The following is a 15,507-nucleotide window of genomic DNA, read 5'->3' as shown; positions in this document are numbered from 1 at the left end:
GAAGGTGGCACCAGCGCTGGAAAAGGTGGCACCAGCGCTGGAGAAGGTGGCACCAGCGCTGGAAAAGGTGGCACCAGCACTGCAGAAGGTGGCACCAGCGCTGGAGAAGGTGGCACCAGCGCTGGAGAAGGTGGCACCAGCACTGGAGTAGGTGGCACCAGCACTGCAGAAGGTGGCACCAGCGCTGGAGAAGATGGCACCAGCACAGAAGGTTGCGGCAGCCACAGGACATCTCCCCACACTTCTCCCAGCCCCACCGCCTTGCTGCTGGCAGCACAGCAGCAGGTTTGGGGGAAACCACCCCCAAAACACCACTTGTCCAGAACATCCCACCAGCATGGACGCACAAGGGTCAACTCACCTGGCCCTGTGTCTCCAGCTTGACCTCCTCTGCGGCAGGAGGTTTGGCGAGCGGCGCTGGGGCCGTGTTACAGGGCTCCATCTGCTCTGTCTTCTCCACCTTCACCTTCACATCATCCAGGCTCAGCGCCGGGGCTGCAGCAAGCTCCTTCTCATCCTTGTCCAGCAGATAACGCAGGAGCTGGTGATCCTTGACATCTTTTTTCTTCAGCGCGTCCGGCTCCAGTTTGATGTCCGGGGTGCCCGGCAGCTGGCTCTGAGCCGGGGGGGCGGTGGTAGGGTTCGAGGTGTTCTCCTTCTTCTCATGCTCCATGGCCAGGGTGGTAATGTCAGAAGGGCTGCCCTCCTGAAGGAGTCTATGCAAAATCTTGTGCCGCTCGGTCAGCGAGCTGTGGGAGGAAGGGCAGGTGCTACTGGGAGGGTTGCCCGAGGCCAAGGTGCCAGCGGTGCCCGCGCAAGCTAACGAATCCTTGCAGCTCGTGTCCGCGTCGGCGTGTCGAAGCTGCTGCTCCGCCGTGGTGGCCAGGAGCTGGACCAGCTTATGGCTGGTGGCTTGGGAGCACTTGCTGTCCCCTTCCGAGAGCCTGTCGCCGGTGTGCAACATGCCCGAGTCCAGCGGTTTGCTGTCCCCCGAACCGCCGTCCGACTGGATCATCTCGCTCAGGATGGAGGCGATCTCTTTGCTGTCCTTGGACTCGGCTTTCATGGGTTGCATGGCGAGGCGGCCGGGCGAGCTCTGGGAGCTGAGCTGTCTCAGCACGGGGGGCGGCGTGGAGTAGCCCACCGGCGTGCTGGGACCTTCGGTCAACCCCTGCATAGAGTTTATGGGGGCGCTGGGAAAGGGTCGGGTGCCACCGGTGCCACAGCTGCCCCCACTGCCGCTGTTGGCCATGCCCACGGGGGAGTGCATGGTGGGCATGGTGGGTGAGAAGGGATTGCTGGGCACTCGGGGTCTGGGCACCAGCCCTGGGCTGACCCGATGCCTCGGAGACATGAACTGCGGCGGGGTAATACCCGGACTGTTCATGGGGGAGCTATTGAGGTTCAACGTGTGGTTACTGTTCTGGGGACCGGCTTGTCCCTGGCTTAAGGCAACGTTGGCTCCTATCTGGTTCCCAGGTGAACATCCAAAGCTGGTTTGGCTGGTGCTGGAGTTGCTGTTGTGGAGGCCGGCGCCTGGCTGCTGGTTGACGTTGGTGGCCAACATGCTGCCGTTGGAGGGAGGGATGGAGGGCGGCAGGGCCATGCCTTGCCCCGGGGAGATGCTGGGGTTCAGCGAAGGGCTGACCCGGGGAAGGGACATCGTGGAGTTAGTGTTCTCCTGGGGTGAGAGCATGCCGTGATCCCTGCGGGAGACGGAAAGGAGAGGAGAAGTCACAAGGGGCTTTGCCCCAACCTTCCGCGGCGCTCAGGCGGCTCCTGCCCCCCCCACCCGTGCGGCAGGGCTCTGAAGCCTGGAGAGCAGCAGATCACCAGCTCCGGTGGTCTCAGCCTTCCCCGCGCCCCCAGCGCTTCTGGCTCCATTTCAGCAGTCTGGATGGAGCGCAGCAGCTTCAGCATCTCTCCAGAAACGTGACGCTGCTCAGCATCGCAGCCGCTCACCAGCTAAACCCCGAAGGCAGCGCCTTCTCTGGATCTTACGTTCCCACACGGCTGGAGGAGGACCATGCTCCACCAGCATTCCCCACCACCCCAGCCCTGTTACGTTTCCCCAGCACAGCCCGGGTCCACAGCCTCACCTCTCCCTGTCCTGCCAGTTTGTCAGAGCCTCTCCCTCCCCAAATATTTTAAGTTCTCCAGGGCAAGGCAGAAATGTGAAGCACGTCTATAAACCTCCACCTGAACTCCCGGGGCCACCTCTTTGCAAAACAAGAATAACCAAGAGCAACAGAGCTGCCATCACGCTGGTTTTCAGCCTCAGATTCCCCATGGGGATCACATCTCCAAACCAGCACCGCAGACCACCAGTGGATCCTCCTTCCACTGTAGGGAAGGGGCATTTGGATTCCTGGATAGTCCACCCCGGCACTGGCACAGCTCGGTAGTGGCGAGGCGGGGACATACCTGTCGATGACGTGGATGCCCATGATGAAGGGCTGCATCTCTGGGCTGGAGGGGTAGCAGAGCTTACACTTGGTGTGGGCACTAAGCACCGTCCCGTCGCTCAGGGTGAAGCGGTACGAGGGGCTGAAGGCCGTGCCGCGTGTCATCACTGAAGGAGACAACCAGAAACACGTCAACCCCCTTAGAAACTCAAGCCAGAACCCACAACACCCTACAAGCACCAGGAGGAGAATGGAGGGAGCAGAGGCGAGGGACAACCCGCCTGGGGCAACACCTTCCCAGCAAACAAAACCACGTGCTGCACGTTGGTTAACCCCCTACACCCAGAAAATAAGGAGGGTGTGAAAAACCATGGTGGCACAGAAATCCTCCCAGCTGCTTCTCCAGCTCCAAACTTGTGTCCTGTTTGCAGTGGACAAATCTAAATCCACCCAGCACCATCCTTGAGTGCTCAGAGCTTCCAAAGGGGCAACCACTCAACCACCAGCGCACAAGGTACACGCTGATGAAGCCCAGCCAGGCTGGGAAAAGGCAGCAGGACACTGCTGCTGCAACCCTGGCAGAGCTACAGCTCTCTGGAGGCTGAGCGACCTCCTGCTCCTACGTCCCTTCCTTCCCCACATCCCTCTTGTGAGCCTCTTCGCCGACACAGCAAAGATGCTCATGGAAGAGCCCGACGGAGCAAAGACGCTCACAAAAGAGCTTCCGCTTCTTCTGCTGAGATAGTGGGGATGGTGTTTGCAGATGGCAGAGGACAAAAAAAAATAGTTCAAATAATCATATTTAGCTCCTGTTTGTCTCAATTCTGTATTTCCCAAAACGTGAGCGGAAACATCCCGGCTGGAGAAGCTCCTCCAGCGTTCCTCAGCCCCTTCCCCTCTCCCTTCGGCACTTGGTGATTATTATTCGGTTTTGCAGAAAGCGCTTATCCAGCAAGGAGGGCCTTGCCTCGGCTTCTCCTTGCAGCTCCCGCTGCTCGGCAGGAGAGCACAGCAGCGAGGAAGAGGAGCCCGTTACCTTCTTGAAAGAGCTGTTTGGCGTAAGATGGCTCTCGGCCCTGCGGCTGGAAGAAAGCGTAGATGCATTTCCGCACCAAATCCTCCCAGCCCGTCCTGCCGGCAGCTCTCAGGGAACTGGTGTCAATGGAGATGATTTTACCTGGGTGGCGAGAGAGAAGCCACGTTACTCATGAGAAGTCAGGGAGTGTGGTGAGAGGACGAGGGGTAACGGTTTTGAACTGAAAAAGGGGAGATTTAGATCAGGTGTGATGAAGAAATTCTTCCCTGGGAGGGTGGTGAGACCCTGGCCCAGGTTGCCCAGAGAAGCTGTGGATCCCCCATCCCTGGCAGGGCTCAAGGCCAGGCTGGATGGGGCTGGGAGCAACCTGGTCTGGTGGGAGGTGTCCCTGCCCATGGCAGGGGGTTGGGACTGGATGGTCTTTAAGGTCCCTTCCCACCCAAACCCCTCTGTGATGATTCTCTGATAAAGTCCCTCGGCACAAACAGATCCATAAATGTGGAAAATGAAGCCACATCCCATTTGCTGCGTCAGGCAGCAGTGGCAGGAGCACACAAGGAGGTCCTTCAGAAGGAGGTGGAGGTTCAAGGAGTTTGTTCTGGAGCACGCACCGACCTCTACGCACAGCTTGGCCAGCCGAAGCGGACACGGAACCCAACAAGAAGCACCTTCGTGTGAAGGGACCCTCGCCGCTCCAGGGCTGGGGTCCCCAGGTTCACACCCAGTGGGACACCCTGCCAGCCACCCTGCCCACACCTGGAGGTCCTCCAAGCAGGACCTGCTGCCCGCTTTCTCCCTAGACATGAAACACCAGGCAGCTTTGCTGGCTGTTTTACAGCCGTGGACGGGGAGCAGCGAGGAGCAAAAACGTTCATAAAGGATTTTCAGGCCGCTGGGAAGTCCAACGTGATGGTTAACTACCAGAAAGGAGGTCACCAGAATGGCTAGAAAGTGACAATCAGCCAAGAGCAAACCTGAATCTGAAACTTTTTCATTCCCATCAATCAGCGACTCAACGGCCCCCGAAATCCAAGGGAGCAGAGAAGGGCTGCGTGCAGGGCACGGGTCTGGTGTATCGGATCAGCTGAGGTGTAAACTCAGTTGAGGTGCCTCCAGTTGAGCTGTCAACCACCTCGGTCCCAGCAGCCAGCCTGTCCGTTTGCAAAGGACAGGACCACACTCATGCTATGGGGTCCTGCGCTACACCGCTGGCCTCTGACCCCCAGGGACAACGAATCCTCTGGAGCCAGGACTCCCCGGCATCACTGGGACGTTACCTGTGGTGTCTTGCTTGGTCACGAAGGATTCGGAAGGGGTGACGGCTGCCGGTCGAGGTAATCGTCTCGCGATGCATATCAGACACGACTGGAAATCTGCCAAAGCAGGAGAAGGAGAAGGGACCAGGAAGATGAAAATCTGACGTTACAACCACCGCTTGCAATTCAACATTTTAAGTAAAATACCACCACTGGGCTTGATTGCCACGTCCTGCCCTGGAAGAGTTTTACCCCAAGCAATCCTCCAGCCCTTCAAAGCAAGTAGGCTCCTTCTAAACTCTATAAAAGTTTGCTGGAAAAGAGGTTTCCAGTGCTTGGAGAAATTAATTGTACAGGCTTTTTGGATCTGGCAGTATTGTACAATAAAAGTCAGCACTGAAAGCCAGCAACTGTCGGCTTCAGGCAAAGTATTTGGTCATAAAATACCATAATTTATTCCTTCCAGTCATGATCTCCTGTGTAAACCGCAACGGATTAATCCAGCTAATGCGCTGGAAAATAATAGCTGGGACACCGAAAGGAGAGTTAGGGCACTCGCAGGAAAGCCACGGCCCCCACGGCGCCGCGGGAACCCTGCCTGTCCTGAGTGCCCGGGCAGAGATCTGCCTGCAGACAGCTGATTCAGCCCCAAAACGTGCGGGCAGCACCGTGGTCTGGCAGCGGTGAAGGCACAAGGTGGGGTGTTGGGCACCCACATTACTCGCCAGGAAGGTCCCGTGGCCAACAGGCTTTGGTGGGCAACAAAATATCGCTCCTTCCTTAAGGAATGCCAACTGCAGGCAGCCCCCGAGGCAGTTCTGGGGGGGCAGAGAAGCCGGCATGGCTGGAGGGCATTGGTTCGGAGGGGAAGGGCGAGCAAGAATCCCCAGGGACCTTCAGGCATCTCCCCCGCCGTCTCCTCTGGGCTGGGCATCGTCTGTGCCGGGCTAGGAACAACCAGCCCCACCAGGCAGCCCAGAGGGATGGTGGCCGCTCGTCCTCCTGCCTGCACTGCCGGCCCCACCCTGCTCCTCCTCCTGCCCGCTCTCGTCCCCACCTTGGTCCTCCTCCTGCCTGCACTGCTGTCCCCACCGCAGTCCTCCTGCCTGCATTGCTGTCCCTACCCTGGTCCACCTGCCTGCACTGCTGTCCCCACCTTAGTCCTCCTCCTGCCTGCCCTGACCTCCCTGGTCCTCCTCCTGCCTGCGCTGCCATTCCCATACTGCTCTTCCTCCTGCCTGCACTGCCGTCTCCACCCCAGTCCTCCTCCTGCCTGCCCTGACCCCCCTGGTCCTCCTCCTGCCTGCACTGCCAGCCCCATCCCACTCTTCCTCCTGCCTGCACTGCTATCCCCACCCCAGTCCTCCTCCTGCCTGCCCTGCTGCCCCTACCCTGCTCCTCCTGCCTACAGTCCTCTCTCCACTCTGGTCCTCCTGCCTGCCCTGCCATCCCCACCACACTCCACCTGCCCACACTGCCATCCCCACCTTGTCCTCCTCCTGCCTGCCCTGGCCCCCCTGGTCCTCCTCCTGCCTGCACTTCCATCCCCATCCAAGTTCCTCCTGCCTGCACTGCCATCCACAACCAAGTCCTCCTGCCTGCACTGCCATCTCCACTCCAGTCCTCCTCCTGCGCTGCCATTCCCATCCTGCTCTTCCTCCTGCCTGCCCTTCCATCCCCATTCAAGATCCTCCTGCCTGCACTGCCATCTCCACCCCAGTCCTCCTCCTGCCTGCCCTGACCCCCCTGGTCCTCCTCCTGCCTGCACTGCCAGCCCCATCCCACTCTTCCTCCTGCCTGCACTGCTGTCCCTACCCTGGTCCTCTTGCCCGCACTGCCATCCCCACCTTGTCCTCCTCCTGCCTGTCCTGCCCTCCCCGCCCGGAACGCAGGGTGGGAAGCAGAGGATGCTCTCCCCTACCTTCTCCTTCCTCCTTGAAGGACTTGGGCTGGGAGACGGTGAAGCACTGCATCACCTCGTAGCGCTGACGGGCCTCCTGGTTCTCCGCGCCCGGCTCGTCCGGCGGCCGGATCAGCATCCTGCAGCTGAAGGTGTGGCTGTTGCGCCTGGTCGCTTCTTGAGGCCAAGGAACTCCGTTGACTGGGGGATGGAGAAAGGAGAAGAGGAGCTGTAGGGAGCTGTGCCCTGCACACAGCCCCCCTGCCTTCCCAAGGACCCCTCGGATACGGGGACAGAAGGAAAGGCGACAGCACGGGGGAAGACAGCAGGCTCGCTGCCCAGGTCAGCCAAGAGCAAAGCCAAGGGTGGAGCCCTCTCCACCAGCCCCCTGGGGCTCCTTTGGACCTGCTGAAGACCCCGTGCCCAGACCCTCACGCCCAGTCGGGCCCTAAGAGCCCCTACAACCCCAAATGAGATCAACACGTTGTCGTGAGAGTCACTGAGCTGACATTTACGAATTGCTCCTTACATCGCTGGCGGGTGCTTTTATTTCCATCTTACAGGCAGGGAAACTGAGGCGGGGGGGGCTCTGAGTCACCTCCAGAGCTCGGGAAGACTCCTGCCTCTTGCTGTTATACTTGAAATCCCTCCGAAGTGACAGAATCACAGAATGGTGGCGGTTGGAAGGGACCTCTGGAGACCATCTAGTCCAACCCCCCTGCTACAGCAGACGCTCCCACGACTTCTCCAGCAAGTCCAGCTGAGCAGCTCCATGGAAATGAATCTTTTCTTTGCTTCCTCCTCGTTTCTGGGTTAAGTCAGCAGCGAGATCTCCCGGTACCGCCGCAGCAAAAACCTTCCCCTTTGAATTTTTTCTATAACCTGGCTTTTTCCAAAAAAACCTCTGGGCACCACTTGGCTGCTTTTTCCAACCCGCTACAACAGCTTTGTGGATATCTGTATGCGACCCAAGTGATTTTGCCACCAGCAGATTATGAAGCTTTCATTTCTGATCTACGAGAAGAGCTGAGGGGCTTGTAACATCCAAGCAAAGACAAAACACACAGTCTTAGACTGGGTAACCAAAGGGGAAAGATGATGCCTGAACCTCTGTAGGCTCAATCTGATGAGGGCCCCTGGATTTGAGTGGTTTAAGACATCATTGTGTTTGCCCAGAAGGAAGAGAAGTGTGAATTTCAAAAAAAACCTACCCCTATTTTTAAGTCAAGCTGCTTGGAAAAGGCTTATCTTCCTTTCTTCAAAGGTGTGAGTGGATGAGGGACCAGGGATGTCTCCCCCCCATCAGCCACCCCGAGGATGCTCACCTCAACGAACAAAACCTTCTGCTTCCGTCGCTTCCAACACCCCGCAAGCGCCTTCACCGTGCGATGCTTCCTCCCACCCTCACAACGGTTCGTTTGCCCGGCTCCGCGACCCCTCCTTGCACCCCGAGGGGCAGCATAACCCCGTGGTAGATACTTGGGCTCTGAAACCAGCTGGGGACAACCCCCCTCCAGCTGGGAGGACATCTAAAACGAACTGGGATAAGCCAACGGGCTCAGTCCCTGCCCCCAAACCAACACCTCGAAATCTTCCTCCTCATTTCCCTAAAGCTCCGACGTGTGCCCCTCGTTTTGGGCAGGCAAGTCAGTTCTTCCCACCCATGTGCCAAAGTCAAAGGCAAAAAGTTGTCTTAGTAGAGAAAGACAAAGGGAAGATGACTTGAATAGTGTCATCCACCAGCTAGCTGCTTATTAAAAATCTAATATTGACATCTCACTGGTAGGATGTATTTCGCTAGGCAAAGGTTTATGGATTATTACCCAGCTTGGGTACATCTCTGAATTTCACAGTAAACAATATTAATAACATATATAAATAACACACATAAAACTCAATATAAGGCCAGCTTCACTGAACACACAACAGCATTCTCGACAGCGCTCTCCAAGCACCGACTGATTAAAAAACCCACCTCAAAGGTTTCCTTACCTAGAGACTTCGGCAACAAGTTCTTGACGAACTCGGCGTGATCCCCCACATGCAGGATGCTGTAGACGCTGGTGTTCATCAGCTCCTCCTGGTTATAACCCAGGTAGCTGGTCACGTTCTCGGAGACGAAGACGATCCTCCCTTCGCGGTTCACGACGAAGAAGAAGCCATCCAACGCCTGTAAGGGGAAATAAACCCAGGCAGCGTGAGGGCAACGGGTCCTGGAGAGGGTCAGGATGCTCCTTGACCATGGGCAACCTTCCTCTGCCTCTCACATCTCGCCTTCATCCCCACGCTGTATTCTAGCAGCGATCAAATAACAGCACATTTGCCTAAACACACATTCAGGTCTGCAGCCTGCTCTGCTAAGGCCGTCCCCGGCATTAAGGATGGTGCCAGCGGAGGAGAAACGATCCTCTTCCAAGGGCCAGAGCGGTCAGAAAGGCTCTAATTTGGCAAGCTGCTGAAATTAAGCATATGCCCGATTTGCTTAATTACAGCCCAAGAATGACAGAGCCTTTGCACCGCGCCGAATTACAGGGGATTTTTTTTTTTTTTTCCAAGCATTTAGGATGCAAGCGGCAAAGCAGCCCTGGAATCAAACGGAGGGGGACAAGCGCAACCCAGGCCAAATCATACATCACAGGGAGGTCTTCTGCTGATTTTAACAAGGATACCATCAAGGTTTTTAATTCACTGCCGTGCTACTGGAGAGGCAACGCTTCTGGTGCTACGAAATAAGCTCAGGGCTGCAGAGCCCGGGGCTTGTGTGAGGAGCCCTGGAGAAGGCCGATTTACGCTCTTCCAAGCAAGCATCACCTAAAGTGTTTCATCCAGGTAGGACTGGGTTTGTCTGGAGTCTAATTTCTACTTCTCTGGTGAACTGCGGTCCTGCAACTAGATCTGGTCATATCGTGGAGTGGGAGATGGTGCAGGGACAGGAGAAACTCGTGATGCCCAAAAATTGGTACCCGCAGCATCGCCCTCTCCTCCCCATCCTCCCGCTCGCCTGTGCCAGGGGAGAGTTCCTCTGATGGAGAGCATCCAGGCTCTGCTTAATGCAGTTTCTAAAAATCAGGTTTCGCTGCAGAGTAACATTAAGTGCAAGAAACAGGAAGCATTTAAAAAAGAAAAAAAAAAAGGAAGAAAGAAATCTTTTGTCAAAATGGTTCTGGCAGATCGGCTGCAATTTTCCTTCTTCCCAGCTGTTGCCAAGACAACCAGCCTTTGCACTTCGGGAGGCCAAAAAACCAGACCCAAGCTGGACGGTAAACCCACCAGGACCCTTCTCCCCGAGGTGAGGCTGGTTGCAGGGGGCTGGGGAAAGGACAGGGATGCTCCGAGGTGGCAGCCGGTGCGGACCCAGCTTCACGCCTGCCTTATAGCCCCCACTCCTCCAGTAGCACCACCGGGCATTTATCCATGGTTTAAATATTCAATTACCTTATCAGCACAATTGCTCATGGAAGTCAAGCCCAAACCACACGTCAAGAGGCAAAAAAACCTTCCTAAAAACGAAGGAGGTGCTTTTTAATCGCCCTTTTTTATCTCCGCCTTTCCGGGTTTGAAATCCCCACCTGAGCCCAGGGCACCCAGAAGAAGCTGGAAGTCACTTGGGGAACGTTTTTCAGGCATGGGAGGCTGCGGATCGCTTGGGGACCAGCGAAACCACTAATTGCTTCTCGCTGTCAATCCACATGGAAAATCAGCTCCGCGTGGTAAGGGCTTGGCGGCCTCCGAGTGCTTCACGCTGCCACGGATGCCCCCGGGCGCGGGTCAGGGTCAGCATCGCAAGCGCGCGGGCTTCACCCGCGAGGAGACCAATTAGGGAATGATCCCTCAGCCTGTACAGATCACAACCATAACCTAACCAGGGGTTTTACACGAAACAAGAACAGGGCAGGCTGTTTACAAAGCGGCAGTCAGGCACCGCTGCGCTCCTTCCCGCAGAAAGGATGCGTCGATACCTCGTCCGAGGGGTCATTTTTAGGCACGAGCCGGCTGATTTAATGCATTTCCTTCTCTTGATGAGGACCTCAGGTTTTTCCATTTCTATTAGCGACGTGCTGCCATCCCTGCTCCCCGTCGCCCAAGGGGCTGGCTACCTCCAGGGCTCCTGGCCACAGCCAGCCGCCCATTCCCACGCAAGGCCACAGCCACAGCCACGGCCATGAGGGGACTGACGCCGGCCGAACGAGGCTCTGGCAAGCCAGCTGGCCCCACGTTCACCATCTAAGCCCTGTAAAGGCACGTTCCCAACACCTCACTGCCAAATACATCGATTTGCTGCGGGTGGGCGGACGCTGCTCGCTCTCTCTTACTGTTTTCTTTGCCCCTGCTCTCATGGGACGCCTTCTCCCAGTAAAACCCAAATACTGGGGGTTTTGTTGAGGATCTGCCGCCTCCTCCTGCGTCACGTTACATGCCCATGCCTGTGTCCAGCACCCAATGCAGCCCTCGAACCCCACGGGCCTTTCCCAGCCTCATTTCTAGGCTCCTTCTGCAGTTTTGCCTCTGTTAGACCAAGCGCCTCTATAGCCAACTCCATCCACGAGCTTCCAGCACCCATTTTCCACCCTTGCCGCAAGTCAGACTCTTCCTTTGATGCCAGCCCCCTTTCCCTCCCTCTTGCATTAACTCCTTCATCTGCAGAGTCACCTCTTGCAGAGTTTTACTGATTTTGACACCTTCACCCCAGGGCTTAGGGGAGACCAGTGGGGTACGGGGAGGGATCAAGCGGGTCTGGAAGAGCACGCAGCGCAGGAAAGCTCCCCCCGGCCTCTGAGCAGCTTTTGGAGATGCAGAAGAGGCCAAAAACGTGGCCGAGGAGAGTCACTCTCTCCCCAAGAATCCTGAACCCCAGGCTGGCTTTCTGTCTCCAAAATGATGCCCTATTTCACCTCCCAGCGATGGGGCTCCCAACAGCAACCTCAGAGAAAATCGTTGGACTGTGTCATGTCCTCAATTAGGCTCTTACAGTTAATTAAATGCATCAAATGAGGATGTTGCTTCCTTTTGGTCTCTCAATGTGTAATTTTATCAGGCGGTTTCAATGCAAGAAGGTGGCTCTGGGATGGCCCTGGCCATCCCCAGGGAGGAACCCCCCCCCCAGCCCCAACCCCAACCCCGCCTGTGAAATTAGCATCTGAACGATTCAGGATTTGAAGCTTATCTCTGGGGCCTGTGATATCATATAATAACCCTCACATTATAATAACCTTCTCCGTACAAGATGGTCCCGTCAGGTCCAACTCTGCCCTTCCTCCTGAGACACGATTATTTCTGATTTCCTGACGCTACCCAAGATGCAGAGCGCCCTCCTCTTCCTTCCTATTTTCCAGAGGACAGAAGGATTCAAACCTGCTGAAAACCACCCATCCCCACAACCTAACTCACCTCCAAATGAGGCTGGGGGCTCAATTTAACCCACACTTAGAAGCAACTCCATATTTTAAAGCTGATACGAAGAAGCTGTCCAGAACAGCTTTGGCTGCACCAAGTCCAAGCTCCATCAAGCTTGGTTAAGACTCTCTTTCCAAACCATTTGCTGAAGTGAAGGATGAAAATCAGTTTAGCTGCAACTTAGGCCAGGGGTGTGGTTGGGCTTAGAGCATCCCATCCACACCCCTGTTGCCTTCCTCCTCTGTACTTCGCTTTCTTGGTGGGCTGCTTTGCTTTGGGCAGTAGCGGGAGCCTGGCAGCATCAGCAACAATGTTTTAGCACCTACCTCCAGAAGAAGAGGTCCCAGAGACTCCTTCTCAATCACCCCTTGGCTGCTGGACGAGATGTCGGACTTCTGGACTTCATCATCAGCTGCTTTCTCTGTAGCGACGGGAAAGGGACATGTCAGCCAAAACAAAAAGTCATTTTCCTACTGAATGATTACCAAGAATAAACAAAATATCGGCCGCTTGTCATACAGGCCATGCAGGACGCGCACCAAAAAACCTCCAGCATTTTCACTTCATCCTGCAGTCCCGCGAAGAGATAACGTCATTTCTAATTATTTATTAATTCTTACCAAATAAAAGCACTAATTACATCACAACCTCCCGCTAGTAGGAAGGAAAAACCCATCTTAAGCAGAAGCCAGCGGAAAGAGGCATCCAAAATCAACATTTTGAAAAGGAAACGGTATATCCAGTTTAGCACAAGCTACAGCATTTGATCTGGAACTTCGTGGCCAACACTTTAAGAAATAACTGCCGGGAGGAATTCACAGAGAACGGGCTGTGCTACAGGAAACCTGCCTGAGACAAAAAAGCAGCTCCTGGTGTGCAGGGAGCATCCTGATGATGCCCATCGGCCAGGAGCCAGTGGGGCTGGGAGGAGAGCATCCAACACGGAGCTGGTGATGCCGCTGGAGGAGCCCAGCGCCAGCCCTGCCAGCAACTCTCACGCTGTATTGCTGAATAATCCCTTTGGGGGAAAAAAAAACCCCAACCCTGCCCCAAAAAACCCAGAGAGAAGGCCCTGTTATTTATCTCGCACTCCCCCGAAAGGTGCTAGCCACGTCGCGCAGCTACTCCGAGGAATTCGGGATAAATCCAGCAGCGAAAGGCGGGTGGCAAGTGGGATGTGATAAAGCCAGCGATCACGGGCAAGTGAGCCACGATGCCGCTGGCGTTTCGGGGCTGTTCTGTTTTGCTCCTCCATATTCATGACTGTTTTCCCCTGGGAAAGCTGGGAGAGGCCCTCAGCCTCCCCGGATGCGATCTGGGAAGGACGGGGAGAGCAGCAGCCCCGTCTCTGCGGGACGTCGTTGAGAATAAACCCTGATACTGGGAGCGACTGGGAGGCTGGCACGTCTGGGGCTGTAGATGTATTTGCAAAGAGGAGATTAATTACTGTTTAATCACGTGCTTTGGGTGGAATAAGAGCAGAGAGAGGCAAGTGGGAGCTACACCTTGATGGAAGGGATCCCTGCTTCATTGATCGGGCATCCCTTAGCAAGGGAAAAGCAGGGGCGTCTCAGATTGCAGATGTTTTTGGCCACAGCGATGTTTTGCTCTGAAAGGCGAAAAGGCAAGCTCCCAGGGAGAGCCAGAGGGGCAGGGTATCATCCACCGCACGTCGGTGCCCGTTGGCACGGGCAAAGGGGATTATCAGCCCTGCAGGAGGCCTGAAGTGTCCTTGGTCCAGGCTCACACAGGTGCCTTCGATGGAGATTTTGATTAAAAATGAAGAAGATTCTCTGTGGCTAGCCAAAACCGGCTTGAAACTTGGTCCTCTATTAATTTTACACCAATTACAAGGTTTTCCCACGTACCAGAACCACAAACTCAGCCTAGGAGCTGAAAATTCAGCCGTGATCCTTCTGTATTAAACGTTAGTATAAAGAAAGATGCCGGGGCTGGGATGCAGCCGGTGATTTGTGGACAACAGGCACGGTCCAGGGGGATGCAGCCCCATCCTCGCAGGCTGCGCCTCCCCACACGGCAGGAGGAACATCCCGGGGTTTGCCAGGAAATCAAAGGGATGCTCAGAAAAATCCCAAGGACCAAACACGCGTGCGGTGCTGGGAGCTGGAGGAAGAAAATCGCCCAAACTGGTTTTAAGAGGGATGGCAGCAAGTTGTGAACTTTATTGCCCAGCAGGACGAGGGAAAAGGCTCCTCAACCCCCGGTGCCTCATGTGCATCAATAAATACATTTATCAATCAAATGTGTATGTGTATCAACACACTGAGCTGATGAAAGAGCTCTGCCCAGCCTGCCAGTCCGTTCCCAGAGGGCAAGAGATGTTTTCTCCGGATAAATATCCATCGAGCGCAGCGGTGTGCATGCCAAAGGTGCAAGCCAAGAGGTTTCTAGGGCTGCTGGAGGTTTCCTGCTCATCTCTTTGACACTCGAAACTCTTCACCCCTGTGTCCTCCCAGCACTTTAGCTGTCTTCAAGCTCACTTTGGGTTTTCCTCTTGCCTCACGTTGTCCTTCCTTCTGTGCGCGGCTCCTAAAGCAGCTCTGAGGGGAGCGAGCCTGGGAGAGCATTTGTTCGACGCTTGGTCTTGCAGAGAGGGGGCCGCCAGCTTCCCCCACCGATTTATCGGGTAATCTCTGCCTCTGCTTCCCCTCTCACCCAGCGGCTCTTTTCTCTTTAGAAAATAAATCAACCGAAAAAGGTCACGTCTTCGTCTCCGCTGGCACAGCCCTGAAAAGAGCAGGCAACGCGTGCCCCGTTCGGAGCGCGCACGCGCAGGTTTTTTGGATGCTCAAGCAACGGCTGGACTTCAACCCTAAAATCCCTCACCCCTGCATCCTGCTACGGACCCCCCTGGGCAGCTCACCTCCTCCCCACGGGCCTCAGTTTCCCCGATCGAACTGGAGTTCATCCCACCCGAACCACCTCTGCACGGTTAAATCACGAAGGAGCAGCACCCTCCCAAGGAAGACACCCAAGTCGCTTCCAGGGATGGAAGAGCTTCCCATGCCCCCAAACCCCGGGGAGCTGGTGGGTACCACAGCATGAGAAATGCCTTTTTTTCCCCTCCTCTTAATAAATGGATGCACTTAGAGGCAATGAACTGGCTTTCAGCTCTAATCCTTTAATTGGGCTGCAGGATCCTCCTCCTGCTTTAGCAAAACAGTTTCATCTGCCAGTTCCGAGCCCGTTATTCAGGAGGATTAACCGGCAGAACGACGTGCTGGTGCCATCTCCCCCGTGCACAAGTCCTTCTCCTTCCCACCTTTGCAGCGCTGGGATCCGGGAGCAGATGGATCCCTTAAAGCTCCTGCTCACCTTCTCCCGGCTGGCACATCCCAGCGATGCAAAACTCCTTCCAAGCGTCAGCGCATCCCGGCTGAGCACTTCAGTTAAAGTGCTTAAATGCAGCTCTTCAGCTTTTCCATCCCGAGCACACGAGGAATACGTGACGAGCAAACCGCTGGTTTGCACCTTAACCCATGAATCCCCACTTTC

At 55.7% G+C, this 15,507-nt stretch overlaps 1 protein-coding gene across 1 annotated transcript in view; it reads right to left on the bottom strand.

The window, feature by feature from the left end:
- NCOA1 (nuclear receptor coactivator 1) overlaps positions 1 to 15,507 on the bottom strand; it is a 59,890-nt gene that overhangs the window by 21,358 nt on the left and 23,025 nt on the right. Inside the window, exons 3-9 of the mRNA XM_086460497.1 lie at positions 12,318 to 12,412; positions 8,590 to 8,767; positions 6,619 to 6,798; positions 4,719 to 4,814; positions 3,442 to 3,582; positions 2,425 to 2,572; positions 362 to 1,706 (exon numbers count right to left, since the gene is read on the bottom strand). Of these exons, the coding sequence (XP_086316623.1) occupies positions 362 to 1,706; positions 2,425 to 2,572; positions 3,442 to 3,582; positions 4,719 to 4,814; positions 6,619 to 6,798; positions 8,590 to 8,767; positions 12,318 to 12,412 (2,183 nt within the window). The remainder of the gene's footprint in view (positions 1 to 361; positions 1,707 to 2,424; positions 2,573 to 3,441; positions 3,583 to 4,718; positions 4,815 to 6,618; positions 6,799 to 8,589; positions 8,768 to 12,317; positions 12,413 to 15,507) is intronic.

Source organism: Leptosomus discolor, chromosome 2, assembly GCF_034619465.1.
Source record: "Leptosomus discolor isolate bLepDis1 chromosome 2, bLepDis1.hap2, whole genome shotgun sequence".
In the NCBI taxonomy this organism is placed as follows: Eukaryota; Metazoa; Chordata; class Aves; order Leptosomiformes; family Leptosomidae; genus Leptosomus; species Leptosomus discolor.
This window is presented reverse-complemented; position numbering and strand designations above follow the sequence as displayed.